Source organism: Aplidium turbinatum, chromosome 16 (genome assembly GCF_918807975.1).
Source record: "Aplidium turbinatum chromosome 16, kaAplTurb1.1, whole genome shotgun sequence".
Classification (NCBI taxonomy): domain Eukaryota; kingdom Metazoa; phylum Chordata; class Ascidiacea; order Aplousobranchia; family Polyclinidae; genus Aplidium; species Aplidium turbinatum.
In genome coordinates this window covers 21,731,271-21,751,026 of record NC_137487.1, presented here as the reverse complement: position 1 = coordinate 21,751,026, position 19,756 = coordinate 21,731,271, and the positions used below count along the sequence as shown (strand labels likewise).

General features: G+C 39.0%; 1 protein-coding gene across 1 annotated transcript; it reads left to right on the top strand.

Moving 5' to 3' along the window:
- Nucleotides 1-4,546: 4,546 nt before the first annotated feature.
- On the top strand, nt 4,547-19,144 carry LOC145785379 (protein DEK-like). Its single transcript, XM_082597035.1, has 12 exons — nt 4,547-4,741; nt 9,425-9,707; nt 11,677-11,800; nt 12,126-12,234; nt 12,991-13,085; nt 13,163-13,286; nt 15,544-15,612; nt 15,766-15,822; nt 16,258-16,393; nt 16,525-16,610; nt 16,866-17,018; nt 18,034-19,144. The coding sequence occupies exons 1-12, from the start codon at nt 4,652-4,654 to the stop codon at nt 18,043-18,045; spliced, it is 1,338 nt and encodes a 445-aa protein (XP_082453161.1). The 5' UTR covers nt 4,547-4,651; the 3' UTR covers nt 18,046-19,144.
- The last annotated feature ends 612 nt before the right edge of the window (nt 19,145-19,756 follow it).

Below are 19,756 nucleotides of genomic sequence, written 5' to 3'. Positions count from 1 at the left end.
GAAAAGTGTCTCTGTTCCCGAAATCTACATGCACGCTAGTTTAAAAACGAGACTTTGCAACATGCCACTATATCCACAATCTACATTCTAATGTGTGATTTTTATTTTCCTTCCTAAATCCACCGCGCGACTCGTGCCAAATGCTATCTGCGTATTTTGAGGTTCACGTTTGATCTCATCCTTTTCTAGACCTCTGCATGGAATGGGATGCAGTGGGCAGCTTTACGATGTACGTAAAGCTCGCAAGAGCTACACAATGCTTTTGCTATGATGGTGATTTTCTTACCCTATCTTAGTTCTCCTTGCCACCAGCGAGAAACGCACAACTTATCAAAAGGTGTTCCCTTCACGACCATCAACGATCTTCACAGCAAATATCTATATTTAGACAAATTACGGATAGCCTACAGTCCTCCACGCAATAAAAATATTCGTTTTCGATATAGGCTACAAGCTAGCCGGCATAGATTATATGTGTAGCGGGCGTTGTGTGTTCTAGTCCAAGCCATCCGCTCATATGGCGTCAGCCGTCAGTGTGAAGATACGACACCCCTGGGCATAACGATAGCAAAGGGTGATTGGAGCACGGGGTCTTCAGATCTTTTTGCATGAGTAGGCTGCATTTTAATGGTAGCCTCCTAAATTCAAGCAAGAAAGTAAAACAGGGCATCGCTTCAACGAAAACAAACTAAATCCAAACGAAACTGAATACAAAATAGGAAAGGTCGACCACTCTCCAACTGAGCAAAATTAGGAAAAGCACCGTCTGGTAAGTGAACAAAAAGAGGAATTAATTAGCCTACCTATACGATGACTGCTCAAGACTTAATAAGACTAAGACCCTAGAAAAGCACCTGTAGAGCTTGAATACAAGTGCACTGCCACAACACCATGTTGTTTATTTTATTTTTTTGTAACAGTTTCTTTTTTTTTATTGTCCCTTTATATCTTAAATTTTTCTGAAGGTGTTGTAACCGTGCCAAATTTCTCAACTCAATAACTTACTTCGGTCACAAGCACGTTTTAACGTTCGCGTTTTGTCGCTTCTACCTTTTTCTCGACCTTTGCTATGTTGACGTGTATTGTTTTTGATATGATGGTCAGAAATAAAAAACAACTGAACTGAACTAGGTACCAGTAACGCAAAAATGACGCAAGACTAGACTACATGCAGAATTCGATGCTACCGTAGCAGAGAATGTGGCCTGATTCTACAACAACAGTAGGCCTAAATATTGGCTGTTCACAAGGAAACAAAGCGACGTGATAGTCTCCAACGCAAAAATGACCAAAGGAGCTAGACCGCATATTTTTATTTAGATAACTCGTTTTTATTTTTATCACAATTTTTTCTGAAGATGTTGCGACCATGCCAGTTTTTTTAAACTTTATAACTTATTTCGGTCTCAAGCCCATTTTGACGTTCTCGTTTTGTCACTTCTACATTTTTTTTTTAGACCTTTGCAATGTTGACATGTAGGCCTATTGTTTTCGGTGCGATCAGGGCCTCCGAGAGAAGTCAGCACTGGTCGGGAAACAATACGAAAAATGGGCCCCATAATATTTTTTAGCAAATATACAACTAATTTGTATCTTGCGTTGCATGTTCGTGTTAAGCTGAAATTAGCCTACTTTCCTCAGCATGAAAAAAACTTTGTTCAATGTAAAAATCATAATAATCACTGGATTACACTTGCAGCAAAAATGCCATTGAGGCTAACTATTTTGTCTAGAAAGCTTTGCAAACACACAGTAGGCCTACAGGCAACAAAAATAGTTCAACCAAAGGATTTAATTCAGGAGTGTTCAAACTTTTTCCCACGCGAGCCAGATTTGATAATACGTCTTCGCGGGCCAACAGCCACAATAATTTTTCTGAAAACTGCAAGTTGAATTTATATGATTTTTGTGTGTCTGCAGGCCAAAAATAACACATTGTACAATAACAGGCGCTGGCCAAACAAAAACGTCTCGTGGGCCGGAGTTGGCCCGCAGGCCAGACATTGGACATCCCTGATTTAATTCAACCCTTTCTGGACTTTTTGCAATGCAAAATTACGGATCACAGCATCAAATGATAAAAGTTTGCGACGTCTGAATTGATGCACAAAATGTAGGCTATAGTTAGGCTTTTCAATCGATTTTGAGTCATAGGCCTACTGGAGCGCAAAATTTTTTTACAAATTTCAGTAATTGCTAAAACCACGTTCTCAAAACGCAACCGTTGGAGGTAGCTACCGGAACACAAAAAAATCATAACAAAACTATTTGGAAAAACCTTTCGAAAGTTGCAATCAATGATTCTTTGTGTAGAGATTATGGGGTGGTTCGATCTGGTTTGCAGCTGAAGTTTGCTGTGTGGCTTTCTGTCAAAAGTACCAACTCATCCAAAATGTCTTGAAAAATGTCATTGTTGTAGCCTACAAATGGTTTAAATTTGTCCCACATGCCCGCAACTGCACAACAGACATAGGCTAAGATGAAATTTTCATGGAACTTCAAACTCATCGACGATATGTTTGAGTTTGCTGTTGTCAATTCCAACAACTATCGAATCCTTTGCAATGTACGGTAGAATACATTTCCTTTAAATGATTCAGCTAGTTAAGTGGAGTTATAAAAGCGTTTTGTCCTCAGAAAAAGAAAATCATTTTTTTTTAAATTTATAATTGCCACTGCAACTTTAGCTTACAAGTAGTAGCCTACTCTTCTCAGCTTTCTCTTACTTAGATTACATCTTCCTTTAATTTCATTAAATTCATCAGTGAATCTTGTTTAGGACCGTAATCCACATAATGCAAAGCAGTCACAAATTTAAAACTGCTAGTTGTAGGCTACTTTAGCATTGACTCAGCTTCCGATCAAGCTCTTGTTGGTTCCAACTTGATGCATTTCTTTAGAACGTCTTTAGAGCTTCAATTGCAAAAGGGTAATGTAAAGCATTAGGTTTGACTGCACCACGCCTTGATTACACTCTCGAAGTCAATTTTCTTTGCAAGATGATAGGACAGCTTTCTTCAGATTTTTCAGAATTTTTCCTCTGACTGGGCTATACAGCCTAACTTTAAAGATGCCACTAGCTTACAGATAATCAATTACTCCAAAAATGATAAGACATTTGAACAACGCTGTCTGTAGGCAACATTATGAATTCCAACTAGATTTAAGCAACAACATCCATAAACAAAAAACTCAAATAAAGAAAAAACTCACTACCTTCCAAAATCACATCATGAGAAGCATGACCAACAAAAGGCTACTTGACCACACGAAAACAGAAGATCTTTTAACTATGACAAAATTACATCCAATTGCAGCAATAAGTTAATAAAATCACATATTTTAAAACAGTTCGGCCACACTTAAAGATCACAATTCGGAATCAGCAAAGTTTGCACACAAGGCAAAGTAGAAGGAAAACGAAAACGTGGCAGACCACCAAAACGATGGCAAGACAACATCCAATCATGGACCGGACTCAACTTGGCGACACTGGGCGAGCTGGCTCAAAATCGCCACTCTTGGAAGCAAATAACTCATGTTGATGCGCAATCTGCTGCAGGCGGAGATGATGACTGATGATGATCCATAAACAAAAAATATACAGGATTTACTTTCTTTAATCGTGCTTGGACTGATACCTTTAACTTTTCCAGATAACTTATGTTGGATACAACATCCTATGCCTGGCCAACGCAGATTTTGACGTTAAGGTGCAGTTGTCAAGCAAAAATAGTTCCCGCTTAGCTAAAACAGCACCAGTTTTCAAGTTGACACTATCAATAAGCCTAAAGACACTATCAACACTACAATCGAAACCGTTCAGTGATACAGAAATCATTTCAGCTTCAGATTTTATGTCTTGAATCTGTTCAACATCGCCTACCTTAACACGAAAATGATTTGTTCTTGATGAGAAGCATTGAGACTTGAGAGTGACATTTACAATGATTGAGAAATACTTGGAACTACGCACTTCATTTAAGAATTTGTTGATTATTTAGTTGGTACATTTTTACTTTAGTACTAAAAATGGGCCCCCTCAAAAGTGCAAAAACAAAAAACTACTCGTTTTTCATTTACAATGTTTTGCTAGGGGGGAAACTGGCCCGACTTCCCCCCTCTCGGAGCCACTGGGTGCGATGGTCAGAAATAAAAACAACTACACTGAACTGAACCCAAAAACAACAGGAGCTCTTGTTTGCAATGAAACGGCGGGAAAGAGGGATGAATTTTCTTGCATTCACAAAGACAAAAGTTCAACGCAAATTTGAGAAAAAGGGTGTATTTCATTTTTTATTTCACATGACACTCATGGCAAAAAAAATAAACTTTTAATCCTCAATAAAGTTTTATAAACAAACAATTTTTTTAACCAAATACTTTTTATCAGTTTTGAAGAATTTATAAAAGTTATATATGGGAAAACATAGCTGATTGATTCAAAAAAGAAGAAAACGATTTTCGCAAAATGCTAATCGTTATGAAAACTCCGGATCGTGTGGAAAAGGCAGTGAAATAGTAAATTGCTTCAGTCTGCAAAGCTTTATGTAAGGTGAAAAGATGAATTAATGTTTTTCTGTACTATTTTGTTATTTTTAATTTAAAAATCTGACCACCTTTCGTGAGGAAGTTGTTTAGTTTGATTAAAATGTCAGAACTAGTCGAAAATGCTGAACCTGCTAAATCCAGCTCAGAGGAAAAGTGTGTCAAGGCTGCTGAAGAGGATCAACAAATATCAGTGAGTGAATTTATTGACTATTTTGCAAAAACGCTAGACAATGATTAGTTTTGTGAACTTGAAAATTTTGTAACATTTTCGCGATGCTTTTTATTACTAGCAACCAACTCATGCATGGGCGTAATGGGCATAAAATGAAACTCAATTATTAGGCTATCATTATGAGAAGTGGTGATTCCACTTCAATCACTGCCTTGTAGCGAAAAGGGAACAGACCATATGCTTGCATTCTGCCTTTAGAAAAGAGAGTAGATGCATAGAAAAAGAACGGTATATATATATACCTTGTACAAATGCACGTAACAAATTGAATGACTGCTAAAATATAATAATTCATAACCTAATATTGTTTTATTATTTCTTAATGTTTAGTTTCATTCGTAGTAAACCTACAAAATTCAGAACAGTGAACAGACAGTATATTAACAATAACATAGGCTAGTAACATTAACATTTAAAATCTTAATAAAACCAATTTTACACATAATATAGGGCTACCATATATCCTCTTTTAAGAGGATTTGTCCTCTTTTTTGAAGAAAAATAAATTGTCCTTCGAGGACACCCAAAAATGCTCAAATGTCCTCTTTTTTACATTTTCAGTTTTCTTGCTCATATTTTCAACAGGATTTCATTGTAATATGACTTTTTCGCAATTTCCAACCATTTCTATACCAATTCAACATGTTGATTTATAGATTTTCAAAAAAACATTGGCTTACTAAGTTATTTGATCTGTTGTTCTAAAGACATCTAAACAATCTTAGACATTCATTGAAACAAACTACTGTACATTGCTTTGCGATTGTCGTAGGTAGCCAAATGGCGGTCAGTGATGAGTGTGAGCGAACTGCAAATCCACTTGTGAGGGAATTGCTTCATTTGAGGAGATCTGATCAACAAATTTATGAAAAAAAAAAACTTGAACAAACTAAAAAAAATTGAGAAAATTAAACAGAATGAGAAAATCACAGAGAAATAAAAAACGCAAAAACTTGCAAAAGAGTTTGACATGTTTACACTTTTAAGGTTCTCACACTTTTATATACAATAAATTATTGTTTTATCCAGATCTATTTTATATTGATTAAGCGCTTGTAGACGTTGCTGATTACCAACTTAATAGTTTGGCTAATTTGTCAAGTGAAGCAAATCGAAAAAATAATCCAATGTGCACTATGCAATAGGCTATGCATAACATTAACATATAACCTATTTCAAAATAAATCATGGCATAGATAGTTGGATACTTACAACTTTTGTGGGTGCAAATGTAGAATAAATTTTATTTGTGATGCAGCTACAATGGTACAAGAAAGGAATCAGCCTTTTAGTTGAGTCTGTCTTTAACATCTCATTAACAGCTGTATACAAGTTTAATTATATTTAGTGCAAGTAATTTTATGATTTTGTTAAAGCTGATTCTTTTTTTCTGAAAAACGTTAAGGCATGGCTATCTACAGAGCCTACTGCCTGCCTCACATTTTTATAACATTATCACATCACATTTTTATTTAGTCACACAAATCTAACAAATCGGTTTGCGAAAAACAAATTTGTCTGTTTTTTTTTGCTGTAACTTTTGCTGCATATTCGTCTATAATTCTCCAAAAGGATGTAAAAAATTCTTCATACGTAACATTCTACTTGTATTTTACTCGCTGGCGAAACGTGTCCTCTTTTTAGGGGATGAAAATATGGTAGGCCTACATAATATAAATATTGATCACAGTCTCTCACATACAAGATTAATTTATTTCAGCTCTAGATCTAAAAACATAATTTGTTTAATGTTTTGCGTTTGATGCAGTGAATCATGATTTCTTATTAAATGAATTGCAAAGATATGAAATATGTTAACTAGAAAGTTATCTCACTCACAGAAAGCAATACACAATAATTTATGGTATGGCATCAAGTCTAGAAAGTGTGACATGTGGTGTTCCACAATGTTTTACTCTTAGACCGTTGTTATTTAATATTCATTATATAAACAATCTTCCTTCCATTTCCTCTGTCCTAATAAGCCTTTTTAGTGATGACACCAATTTAACTATGTCCAACAAAAGTCTTTCTTTAGAAAAAACTATCAGTATAGAATTGATCAAAGTTGACAACTGGATGAAAAGGAACAAGCTCTCTATTATATACAGCAAAACTGAGCACATGATATTAACCAAACAAAAGCGTGAAATGAAGTTGCATGGATCTTTGGCTTTTGTCATGTCATGTTCAGAAATGGAAAGAAGCATTTGAAAACCAAGTTTTGAAAACCATTCCAGAAATGGAAAGAAGCATTTGAAACCAAGGGTATGAAGGTGAATCTTGAAAAAACAAAAGTGATGGTGAGTGGAGCAGAAGGAACAGTTGTTGAGAGCAAAGTAGATTCCTGTGGAATATGTGGCAAGAGAGTGATGAGAAATTCAATGCAATGCAAGGAATGTGGAAAGTGGGTACATGCAAGATGTGCTAATGTCAAGAGAGCCGCAACAAGATTGGCGAAGTGTTTTGTTTGTGGGAAATGCAGTAAAGGAAGGAATAAAGTGGAAGGCCATGATGATGAGTTCTGCCATGGCATCAAAACAGTGACAGACTTCTGTTATCTGGGTGATCGGATAAATGGAAGTGGTGGATGTGAAGCAGCGGTGACAACAAGGCCAAGATTGGGCTGGGCAAAGTTCAGGGAATGTGGGGAAATGTTGTATGGCAGAAAATTTTCACTAAGGATGAAAGGAAAAGTATATCGGAGCTGTGTGCGGCCTGCAATGCTATATGGTAGCGAGACATGGGTATTGAGAGAGAGTGAACTGGCAATCCTAAGAAGAACGGAAAGGTCAATGGTGAGAGCAATGTGTGGGATGAAAACGAGAAGGGAAAAAAGGACTGAAGAATTGTTGGATATGCTAGAGATGAGAGAGACCATAGACCAACTGGCAAGGGCAAATGGAGTAAGATGGTATGGACATGTGATAAGGAGGGAGGAAGGAAGTTTTTTTAGAAAGGCATTAGATCTAAAGGTGGATGGGAAGAGGAAACGTGGTCGTCCAAGAAGAACGTGGAAACAACAAGTGAAGGATGAGTTTAAAAAAGTCGGACTGAAGGAGGAAGATGCAAGGGACAGAGTGAAATGGAGAAAAAGGATTAAGACAATTGCTGCGCGGAAACAATCAGCCACCCCCACTAGTGGGGAATAAACCGACGATGGATTATGATGATGATGATGATGTCATGGCTTCTTCATGATTATTGGCTTCTGTCAGCAAGTATATACTACTTTACATTTTCGATTCAAATTCTCATTCTGAGATTCTTCGCGGTTTCAATGTTGCTTAGGCAGGAAGGGTAGGCGAATTGAGAATATTTCAGATAGGCCTAAATCATTTGAAATTTTGGTTTCCAGATGTTCAATTTTTTGATAAACGCATCAATTTTTGATTTCAATGCAAAATATTGATGTTTTCTCCTAGGAGGGACAAATTAAATTCGTTCGGTTATTCAAGCAAATCTGACATTTGGCATAATTCCAAAAGCTAGATGTCATTGCGAAAATGGTGGACCAAGACTGAATTTTATTCTGTTGGAAAAATTACGATTTCGATTTTCAACTGAAAATTCTCACTAAGGATGAAAGGGAAAGTATATCGGAGCTGTGTGCGGCCTGCAATGCTATATGGTAGCGAGACATGGATATTGAGAGAGAGTGAACTGGCAATCCTGAGAAGAACGGAAAGGTCAATGGTGAGAGCAATGTGTGGGGTGAAAACGAGAAGGGAAAAAAGGACTGAAGAATTGTTGGATATGCTAGAGATGAGAGAGACCATAGACCAACTGGCAAGGGCAAATGGAGTAAGATAGTATGGACATGTGATAAGGAGGGAGGAAGGAAGTTTTCTTAGAAAGGCACTAGATCTAAAGGTGGATGGGAGGAGGAAACGCGGTCGTCCAAGAAGAACGTGGAAACAACAAGTGAAGGATGAATTTAAAAAAGTCGGACTGAAGGAGGAAGATGCAAGGGACAGGGTGAAATGGAGAAAAGGGATTAAAAAAATTGCTGCGCGGAAACAATCGGCCACCCCCAGTCCCCCACCAGTGGGAAACAAACCGACGATGGATTATGATGATTATGATGAACTTTAATTGGCTAGCCATTTTAAAGCTTTGACTTTTGAAAGCCACCTCACTTCACAATGCAGTAAGAATTTTTAACTCCGATTCCATTTCACCTCATAAATTTTCAAAAATACAGGCAGCCTAATGAGTGTGCGACTCTTAATAAAGTTAATAAATCGCCCAAAAGTGTTAATATGCAGTGCCTTGTGCAAATTGGTAGCCTATACTTTCTGCAACCCCTGAAGTTTGTTACGTGACCTTTTGGGGGGGTTGCAACCCCCAGTTTGGGAAGCCCTGATGTAAACTATTGACTATGTTGTACATATTATAGATGTATTGTACTATGGCAAGCTTTTAGAAAGCCATCTAACTGATTTGGTTGAAATGAATGCAAATAATGAAGAAGGTTAAGTGAGATTTAAGCTCGTGATTTGCCGAAATACTATTCTGTAGCTCATATTCAGCAGTGAAGATGAATACAGTATAATTTTTAAAATAAATTATTAAATATGAGATCCTCACTCTACACATTGTTTTGATTTTGTCAAGAAAGTGAATCTGACTTTGTTTCAGGTCAATGGGAACCATGACATCAGTGAAAAGGATGTAAGCGAATTGAAATCTAATGATGAAGAAGAAACTGCCAAGGGGAAAAGTGAGGAAGATGTTCAAATGAAACAAGTCGATGAAGAGAAGATGGAAACAGAAGACAAAGAGCACAAAGATAATGAAGAGAAAAAAGACGAAGATGGTGGACAAACCAAAGAGGAGAAAACTGAAAATGTAGAGACAGAAAATTTAAAAAAAGATGACGCCGAGGATGAGGAAGATAGTGAAAGCGATGAAGAATTACCACGTAAGTAGAGATGTACCGATATATCGGTATCGGTGATATCGGCCATTTTTTGAGTATTGTATCGGCAAAATTTGGCCGATACTGTGGCCGATACTAAGCATGTAAAAAAAAGGCGTTTGCTGCGGATTTTCTGCAGAAGAAAAGATATAGATTTTTTAAAGTAGTAACTAACGTCACATGGATGTAGAAAAATAACAACCTATTCAAATTTTCTATACCTCACACTCCCATGACTTCATGCGCGCACCTTTTGGCATTGTGTGCTTACAGTGATTCTTTCACTCAAAAACATTTTGTTTCAGCAGTTTTGCGTTGTTCGATTCTTAAGTTGTGAAGGAGACTCAATTTCTCCAATATTTATCATTTGTGTTTCTTTTTTACTCTCAGCAGAGGATAAAACCAGGCCAAGACTACCCAGATAGCAAAAATGTATAATTTTGCATCGTTTTTACGTTGCTAAACATTTAAAAAACCCATGTAACTTGGTTGTTTTTAGTAAGCTGGTTCTATCAGTTTGTGATTTAATTTCCACCTTTCGTTGTAATAAACTCACCAAGCTTAAACAATGTCATGGTGCAGAATAAGTAGGCTCAAAATGAAAGCAATGGGACTACGAATCCTCAAGCCTCACTAAACTAATCAATAAATGATGGTCTTGTTGCGCCTAAGATGACAACCTCATTGTGAAGAAAGGAGCGTTCTTCCCGGCTATCAGCACAAAGCTGAGCACTCACTAGTATATCATAGCGAGCTGTTGCGATTCGTTAACCACAACGGTGTAGCTTCCACGCTAGCCATTTAGAGTTTAGACCATCCAATCAACTATAATTTCTCGGCAGCCGTTTTGTAGCAAGAATTGAAATGGCTAGTGTGGAAGCTACACCGTTGTGGTTAACGAATCGCAACAGCTCGGCTCGCTGTACTAGTGAGTGCTCAACCTTGTGCTGATAGCCGGGAAGAACGCTCCTTTCTTCACAATGAGGTTGTCCTCTTAGGCGCAACAAGACCATTTTGATTAGTTTAGTGAGGATTTGTAGTCCCATTGCTTTCATTTTGAGCCTACGTATTCTGCACCTTATTCCGCTACTTATTCTACACCATGATATTGTTTAAGCTTGGTGAGTTTATTACAACGAAAGGTGGAAATTAAATCACAAACTGATAGAACCAGCTTACTAAAAACAACCCAGTTACACGGGTTTTTTAAACGTTTAGCAACGTAAAAACGATGCAAAATTATACTTTTTTGCTACCTGGGTAGTCTTGGCCTGGCAAAAGCTTCTCAACCAAACGACAAGCACCCTTAGGTTGCACATTACTTGTCGAATAGTTTTTGTACGACTACACAAATCACTTGGTTTACATTTTACATCTTATTATCAATTATGATAGCTTATTTGGAGAGTTTGCCCAAACACTTTTCAGAAACTCCAATTATGATGTAATGTTTCTTCCCTTATACCCCAATCCTCAATTACGGTGGACTTTCATTACTAAAACCTTGATATAATTCTTTGCAAATATCAAAATTGGTTCTTTTTGTAACACCAAAGTAGCGGCCAAAATATCGGTATCGGCCAAAATATTGGTAATGGTACATCTCTACACGTAAGTAAGCAATAACTGCAGACAGGACGTCACTGTTTCGACCTTAAGGTCTCCTCAGTGCAGTAAATCGCACACTAGACATGAACGCCTTATTACTATATAAGTAATGCAGCGTGGGATTTTTCCATTTGTGGTACGCAAGGAACTACATTTGGATACTTTCACGGTTTCACCCATCTATTCTGAAGTTATTTGTTATTTGAACATTCGTTCGTTATTTGTTTATCAATGTTTTCATTTAAATGTAATGATTCGTTTAGAAATGCAACCAATGTTACGTCAAAGTATTTCTGTGTGACGTGAAGATCAACATTGAACTGTTGTGATAAATATGCGAAGGCTAATTAATTGAGCTATTCAGCTGGACTGCTTGAAAGGCCGGTTGAGATTTTGCAAGATAAACGAGAACGCAAAAAGACGTCGCGATTCACGTATGACGACTCGCCTGCTCCTGCGGAAAAGAAGAAATTTGAAGTACCAGACGGGTAAGGTGGACATTTGTATTTTGTTGCAAAGTCTGTTGGTGCGAAAGGGAGCACCTCAAATATGTCCCATAAATTAATAAGCAATGATTTTATTTAACTGCCAATTTACGTAAGACAATGTGATCTGTGAAGTCATTTAGCTGTTTTACCGATATACGAGCGACTGCCATCGGAGTTTGTTGCGAAACTATTTGCTGGTGGCTTTCAAACTTGATGAACCTGTATATGATTTATTTTTAGTTAAATGTTTCCTACGTGTTAACAATAGTTTCAGAAGCCAACGACTCTCCACAGCGAATATTAACAAAGATTTTCCTCCTGACAGGAGCGGGATTAAATTAAGTCAACATCCTAGAGTTGAATGGCAACTCCAGAGGAACAAGACTGAGGACCTTAAAATCATCCACAAGTTGTTCTTTGGGACTTTTGGAGATGTAAGATTGAAAGTTACAAATTGAACTTATCAATTTAAAGACTGCTCTTGCAGCTTACTTTGTTGATATTCTTCTTGCTTTGATAATTTGACTTGACAATGCTCTTGGTGGCAACAACATTTGTGTTTAAAAATCGATATGACTGTGGCAACCCATTTAAAATCTCGCCTTGCTCTCAGTTCCCCTGTATTTCCTCTGCAAAATTAAAGGTTTTGTGGCGCTTGGGTTTGAACCACCGCTCTTGCAAGTGAAAGCCACAATTTTGCTTCACACAAGCCACATAGTTTAACCCTTTATATCCTGTTTGAATGTTAACGTAATTATTTTGCTTTAATGACTATCAATAAATATATAGAACATTTCAATGTTAATATTACATGAAAAACACCGGAAGGACTGTTATTGAGGGTCAAGTCACAAGTGCATACAGTGCTGCTTCACTAGGGATTCATGATGCACTAAAATTTAATTTAATAAGTAAATCAATCTTGGCCTCAATCTTACTAAATAACTAGTTTTCTAATTATTTCTTATCAACTCTCATCTAAACATGAGATTCAACGTGATGCATCGCAATCACAACCCAAACTAAACCATCTGTAGCAGCCACCGAATGATGACTCCAGGCTCGTTGTGGAATGTGGAAGCCCCGCGTGTGGATGGCTCTTCATTTCTGACAACATCAGTACCGGCCGTCGTCTCATGGCAAGGTTATTGCTGCAATGCTTCTGTATTTCATGTTGTTTTCGATTTCAGGCTTTCACTTGTAAGAAAAACATGAGGAACTTTAGTGGGTTCCCTTTCGACAAAGAAAGTCCAGAATTTGAAAAGAAAGAAGATTACATTGGAAGGTAAGTTGTATAACACCCTAGTGAACATTGGTAACAATTGAAGTTGGTAGAGTTACTAGCAGTATGCAACTTCATAGATTCACCCTCGACAATTTGAAGTGGGCGCTCGTCGTCTGTGACGTTGACAATAGGAAGGGAAAGAAGGAAGATTTGATTGACAGTCTGTTGGAGTGGTGTCTGTGCCCGAAGCCGTCAGGGAAGGTGAGAGGTTTGCGTCCAGATGTTTGCCGAGTTGTGTTGGATACAAACATTTCAGAAGAGTTCACTAACTTTCTTGTCTGTGGGTTGTGTGGTGCATGCCTCCCTCCGGGTCTGCTACGATTCGGTGAGTCCGATTTGGTGAGTTCCTAACCCCAAACCCCTAACCCTAAAACGGCAATGATAATTAGGCTACGGTACCCGATAATTAAAAAAAAAATTGAAAAACCCCCCGTTTAGGGATCGAACTCACCGAATCGGACTCACCGAAACGGGCCATTCCGCCTCCCTCCATGTTGCTGCGTCGGTGGGTAAACGTTATCGCTGCGTTACGTTAATTCTCAACTGTGAAATAAATTCTTTTGGTTTATTCCCGAAAGACTTTCACTTCCGACCTTTGATGTGGATAACTGCATTGGAAGTTGACCTGATTCTCACTGACCCCGGTCGGCATTTGTCGTCATGGAATCATTTCTTGCCATCTTGTTGATTGTGGTTGACCTGTCCTAGGTCCTTCCATCCTCATGGTTGAGAAATGTAAAGCATTGATATCATAGGCGCCGACTTTTCAAAAAACCTTGGGGGGGCGAGAAAGGTGATGACGTCATAACCATAACGCTATTTTACTCAATTAAAATAGTCTTTGATTAAGCTTACTGTCTTGTTTATATTGACACCTAGGTCGCAAACCGAATTTATTAGAACCGCTGCTTGAAACGATTAGTTTTACGCATGCAGTACGCCTAGTCGTAATAATTTTGATATTATTAGCTCTTAATTGGAACAGTTGGAAAACAAGCCGATTCATTTCCTTTTCGTGCGAGTGAATAACAACGATCAAGACAGTGAAGTTATCGAAATAAAACGCAAAAAATCATGATCTCAAGCAGAGTGAAAACCCGCTATCAGTTTTATTAACCTCGTATCGCACGTTTTGCTAATTACTTACCTTCAAAGCGTTAACAACGGCGAAGTGTTTTCTCTTATGCTTTTTATGGAAAGTCTTTTATAGTCTTTTATCGAGTACCGTGTATACTCGAGTATGGATCGAGATTTTCGTAAGTGATTTTCACCTTAAAAAGACAGGTTCAACTTATACACGGGACAAGCTGTTGTCCCCAGCTCGGCAGTTTTCAAAATTAACGCATTTTTGCTGCGGCAAAACCATTGCCGACGTAGATTACGGAGTGTGAAATGGCGTCGGCCGAACTAAAAGTTTTGAATACGTTTATTTGCAAAGATTCAAACTTAACTTTCAAATTTAATGATTTTTTGTCAATTCTAAACTTTATGCACTTGTTGAGCGATATGCAAAGCTCACTAGACAAAACAGCAAAAATAGCTGTTTTAAGAGATCAATTTTTTTATTTTTGCGTGTACGATATAATCGTTCTTATTACGTAACATTCCATGATCATTGAAGTCGATGTCAAATCTTAGCGGCCGCATAAAACAATGATGTCAGGTTGGCTAGGTGATAATAGCGGTAAGAGACGTCGTTAATGCAGGCAATATCTGCGACCAAGACCATTAAACACCTTTTCTATTATCGGTTTTCGATTTAATTCTCACTCATTGCGAACAAAACAATGCGTTCTGTTGAATCATAATCGATCTCACAGCGGGAAGACCTCGTTGAAAATAGCTCGTGTAATTTAGCTGGTTCACGTAATACTGCAGTGAACAGTTACGTGACTATTCCAGCAGCGTAAGTTACTCTACGCTCTACATTGAAATTTCCATACGGTATGATTTCCAATCTGTATTTACGTGATTGTTCGGCGTGTCGTAGTTTCAACTCGATAAAGTTTGCTAAAATCGATTTCATGTTTGAAGTCACAAAAAATCTAACGGACGTTTGGATAACTCGTGAAATGAGAATAAATATTTAACCTCGCATTCGCTTTTTCGCTCCCACACGTTTTGACTTTGAAGCTGCTCCTCACGCGCGAGAAGATAAGCAGTGTGTGACTGTGAGCGTGCGTGAGGTGCGCATCTCAGTAGTAATTCACGTTCCAGAGAAAGCCATGTGATCAGCTGCTGTTTTGCGGGCAAGAGCATCGCTTTCGGCATTCTCTAAGTCTGTTTAAATGATCTAAATCTCTCGCGAAGTATTTTATCTTTGAAACACCACTTGTAATAGCCATTTTTGTTGCCCCTCAACCATAAATTTACGGGGGGCGCCGGCCCCCCCGGGAGTCGGCGCGTATGAGTGATATAGTACGTCATCGTGATTGTGACGTGTTATTTTGTATGCTAGGAAATTCCCGTCAAGAAGAAAAAGAAAGAAAAGTCTCAGAAGAAGATCTCTCGAAAATCTGTGGATAAGGTTTGTTGGCGACTTTCTTGACCTGCAAGTTACAAGCATCAAAGAATTATGGCGATTGCATGGCTGCGATATTCGCTTCTCACTCTTGCTTGGATTGGTGAAGTTTTTATACATGATGTTCTGGCCCACGTTTAAGATGTTTTTCATTTGCAGACGAGCAAGAGCAACAGCAGCATCACGTCCGACGATGTATCTGATGACAGCGACCAGGTACTCCGTGCTAGGTCCAACAAATCAACTTGTTTGCCTCAATCGAATTGTTATCTAGGGTTGATTTTAGTTGGGATGGCTAGAATCCTCATTCACGATTATATGAAAGATAATTAATTAATACATTCATTGTGTATTTATTGAATAAGACACCAATGTAATGACGCTCTACAGTTGTAGAGCGAAATGCATATTGCATATGCCATAAGTATTAAATAGGGTTCTGCTGATTCTCCATGCATTTTTAATAATAAAATACTGAATATATTCATTAAGATGTTCAATGGTGAATTAATCTGATGTTTTGCATCAGCTCATAATGAGCGTTCACAACCCGCGCCAACTTGAGTCGTCATCCCAACCTGTACATTGTGACGTCATACAAACTAACCGGTGTCAATGTGTCTGACTAACAATGAGTTGTTTGTTATGGAGGGATCGCAGGAAGAAGCAACTCCGAAGAAATCAAAGCCGAAGAAGAAACCAAAAACGCCGAAATCTCCTGAAAAGAAAACTCCAAAGAAGAGAAAATCTACGGCTTCCGGAGGAAAAATTGCCAAAATAAAGATCGGTGAGATTCTAGATCTTTCAACTACTGTACCTTGCAAAGTTTCCTGTATAAGTTTGTGACTGTTCAAAGTTGAATGAGACATCATCACTTTGTTCCCAATCTTTGATCTGAACTCATTATTTTGTTTCCAGGATCACCTCGGAAGACGGATGGAGGAGACTCTGATGATTCTGATGCTCCTCTCAAGAAGAAGTCGAAGAAGGTCAAACCACCCACGGTACGTTGCGCTTGGAGGGTGGATAAAAACTAAAGACCTCGCTTTGATTGTCTCAGTATGGTTCATAAGTTGCAAAAGCTATCTTGGCTTCTGAGGCTTAAACGATGGCGACCTTTCTAATATGAATCTTCAACCACCGGTTGGAATGCTGGAAAACACGAACTTTCAATGTCGTCAAAGTCCCAGTTTGCGTTTATTTCAGCGTCTAGCTCATTTATTTCGTGGTTGCTCGCCACCTAACTGTTGTTATTGTAGAACCCACAAATCCGCAAGGCGGTGGAAGGGATACTGAAGGGAGCTGACCTGGAGGTGATTACTATGAAGTTGGTTTGTATGAAAGTCTACGCGCTCTATCCCGACTTCGACCTTTCTGACAGGAAAGTTTTCATCAAAGAAACCGTCAAATCAGTGAGTTCATGTCTGCCTTGATTTAGCTTATTCACCTTCTTACGGTCTCGCTAAAATAAGCGGACGACCTGGCAATTTTCCACTCCACAAAGTCGTGGGAAAACCTAGAAGACACCTTGAGCGTAAAACTCTCTCAGCCTATCTCCAGAACTAGCGACTAAAACTCAGCGAAACCAAAACTGTGGCAGCAGCTTTCCATCTTCAGTTTACACAATCAGAAAGTGATTCCACGTCTTGTAGGTGCAGACAGTTAGGTGCCTGTCAAATACGTGCGCGCAGTGTTTTTTTAAAGGTGTTTTGGGGGACCGAAACGGTCCCCCTAATTTTCTCCAGCGGTTTCCCAAAGTTTGGACTTGCAACTACAGTAGAAAAGTAATGGTTGTTTCTCGCTATGTCTTAAGCAAATATGGCTATTTTTTGGTATTTAAATGAAACACTTGCGGTCTCTTAAAACTACTTAGCGGTCACCCAAACCAAACCTTAAAAAAAAACCTGCGTGCGCGCACTGTGGCGACAAGATATTTAGGTGCGGCTCGCTGGCGCCTGGTCATTTATTCATCATTTATCAGAAATGCTTGTTTATTTGTTTTAAATACAACATCTATCCAAATGAGTAACCTAGCTGCTGCAACTAACAAAATATCGTCAATGCAAGCTGAGTATGGCGGGCTAATCTTATACGATATAACTTGCTGGTTATTATTGACAAATGGGCGTTTTGTCCATTCATTGATGTCTAACTACAGTTCAGCTGCATCATTGATTGAATCTTTATCCTCGGACTGGGAAAGCTTCTTGAAGAGCTTAATCCTGGCAGTTTTGCATACTTTTGTGGCTTTGAACCACTGACGCAGGGCGGTCGGTCACCAAGATTGACAGAACAATGTTTCCGATTGTTGAAGTGTGATTAACGTCTGGAGCATCTCGTAATAAAGAACTTCTTGTAAATAAACAAATGGGATATTGAACAACCATCGCTCATTCCTCGTTGTAACCAAAGTTCTTTCATCCCCAGATCATCTCATAGAACGAACAAGTGGAACCCATTCCCCGGGAATTCCATTCTTTGACTTGGCCGTACCTCAACATGCGACAACCACCCCTGCACGTCATTATGGAGGTGTATTCTCGTTTTAGGGAATCTACCAAGACCTTTCGTTACATGCCACTGCCTTATTGTGACGTCACAGCCAAGCGGCCTTCCAGCATCGATCTTAAACTTTTATCGCGGTTTTATCGATTTTGTTTTAATCAATCACGTGGCAGCTATGGAACGTTTCCACCAATCGCTTGTGGTTTTGTTACGTCATAGCTCAATGTCGTCGACCGTTCCAGCCGAAGTGTGACGTCATCGGTGAGAACAATGTTCGTGTTGTACATCGCCATACGTCAGGGACGAGACGCGGTGCTTGTTGCGTCTTTGTAGCGGGGGTGCCTACAACTGATGGATTGGAAAGTTAGTGGCCCACAAGTTAGTGGGCTTCAAACCCGCTGTTTCCCATCCCGATTTTAGATGCCACCTCTTTGTGGATAATCACTCGGCTGCGCCCTCTGTTGGTCGGTACCGAAGACGCTACCTCGTGTGACGTCACCCGGATTGTATGACGTCATGGCGTCACCCGGATTGCAGTTGAATACAGTCATAGCACCATCTAGTGTAAGTTCACCATTGATTTTATTCCTCGAGTTCCCATTGCGTCCATGAACGAAACAAGATGTTATGACCACTAGGGGGCACTTGATCACCCCCAAGAATAAATACAACAGTTTTGTGAGAAAATTCTTCTTTCAAAGGTAGTTTCTTATTGTCTGGGTTGCTTCATGGGAGCCTGCAAAATATTAAATCCATGACTCCTGACCATTGGCTAGCAACCGTGGGTTGGTGGTTGTTAATGAGCCATCTGCGCACCAAGTTCTGTTGCTAGTGGTTACAGACCTCCCGTCGTCGTCTAATCATCCCCCTCGCCGCCGAGGGAATAGCTGTGCCAGCGTCGGACAATGTCTTCGCGCGCCAATTGTCACACCGCCGCCTGCTTTATTCTCGTATGTGACGTAATAAATCGTGACAATGCATTTTGTTTCTACCAACTCTCTTTGGCGACATCTGGATGCCAATAAAACAGTTTTGTAAACATCAGTCAAGTTTTCGGCTAACGAACGAGGAGCTCTCAAAGGTTCGTCCAGGCAAGTGATTGCTTTACCAGGTGTCGCTGTAAGTGTAGGATGGTCACTTCCAGGAATTCAACCGAGAATGTTATAACATCTCACTGAGGCAACGATTCCTATAACTGAACACGCAACACACCCAGTGCCGGATTAAGGGTCTGCTGGCCTGTAGGCACATTTTATAAGTGGCCCGAAAATCAGGGTTGCCAACGAAAAAATTAGAATTATCAGTGTTGCCACATCATTGTCACAAAGATCGTTGTTGCAACTATAACACAGGGTACCGTGCAAAAACTTGGTCATATGCCTAACTAAATAACAACTTCGCGCGTTTTTGCGATTGAAAACGCGTTAACTAGTTTTCGGAGGTCAATCTTACGGAGTAGATCACTTTCAATACACAAAAGTGCCAGTGTACTAAGACGTTGTTGACACATTGTTGATCGTTCAACGTCTTTAATTCGTTTCAGTTGTGAAAACGAGCCCCCCGAGCAATTTGCAACCTTTAATTCATCTGGAAAAACAGAGCTATTAAGATAAATAACTTACATATTAGTTTAAAAAATAATTAT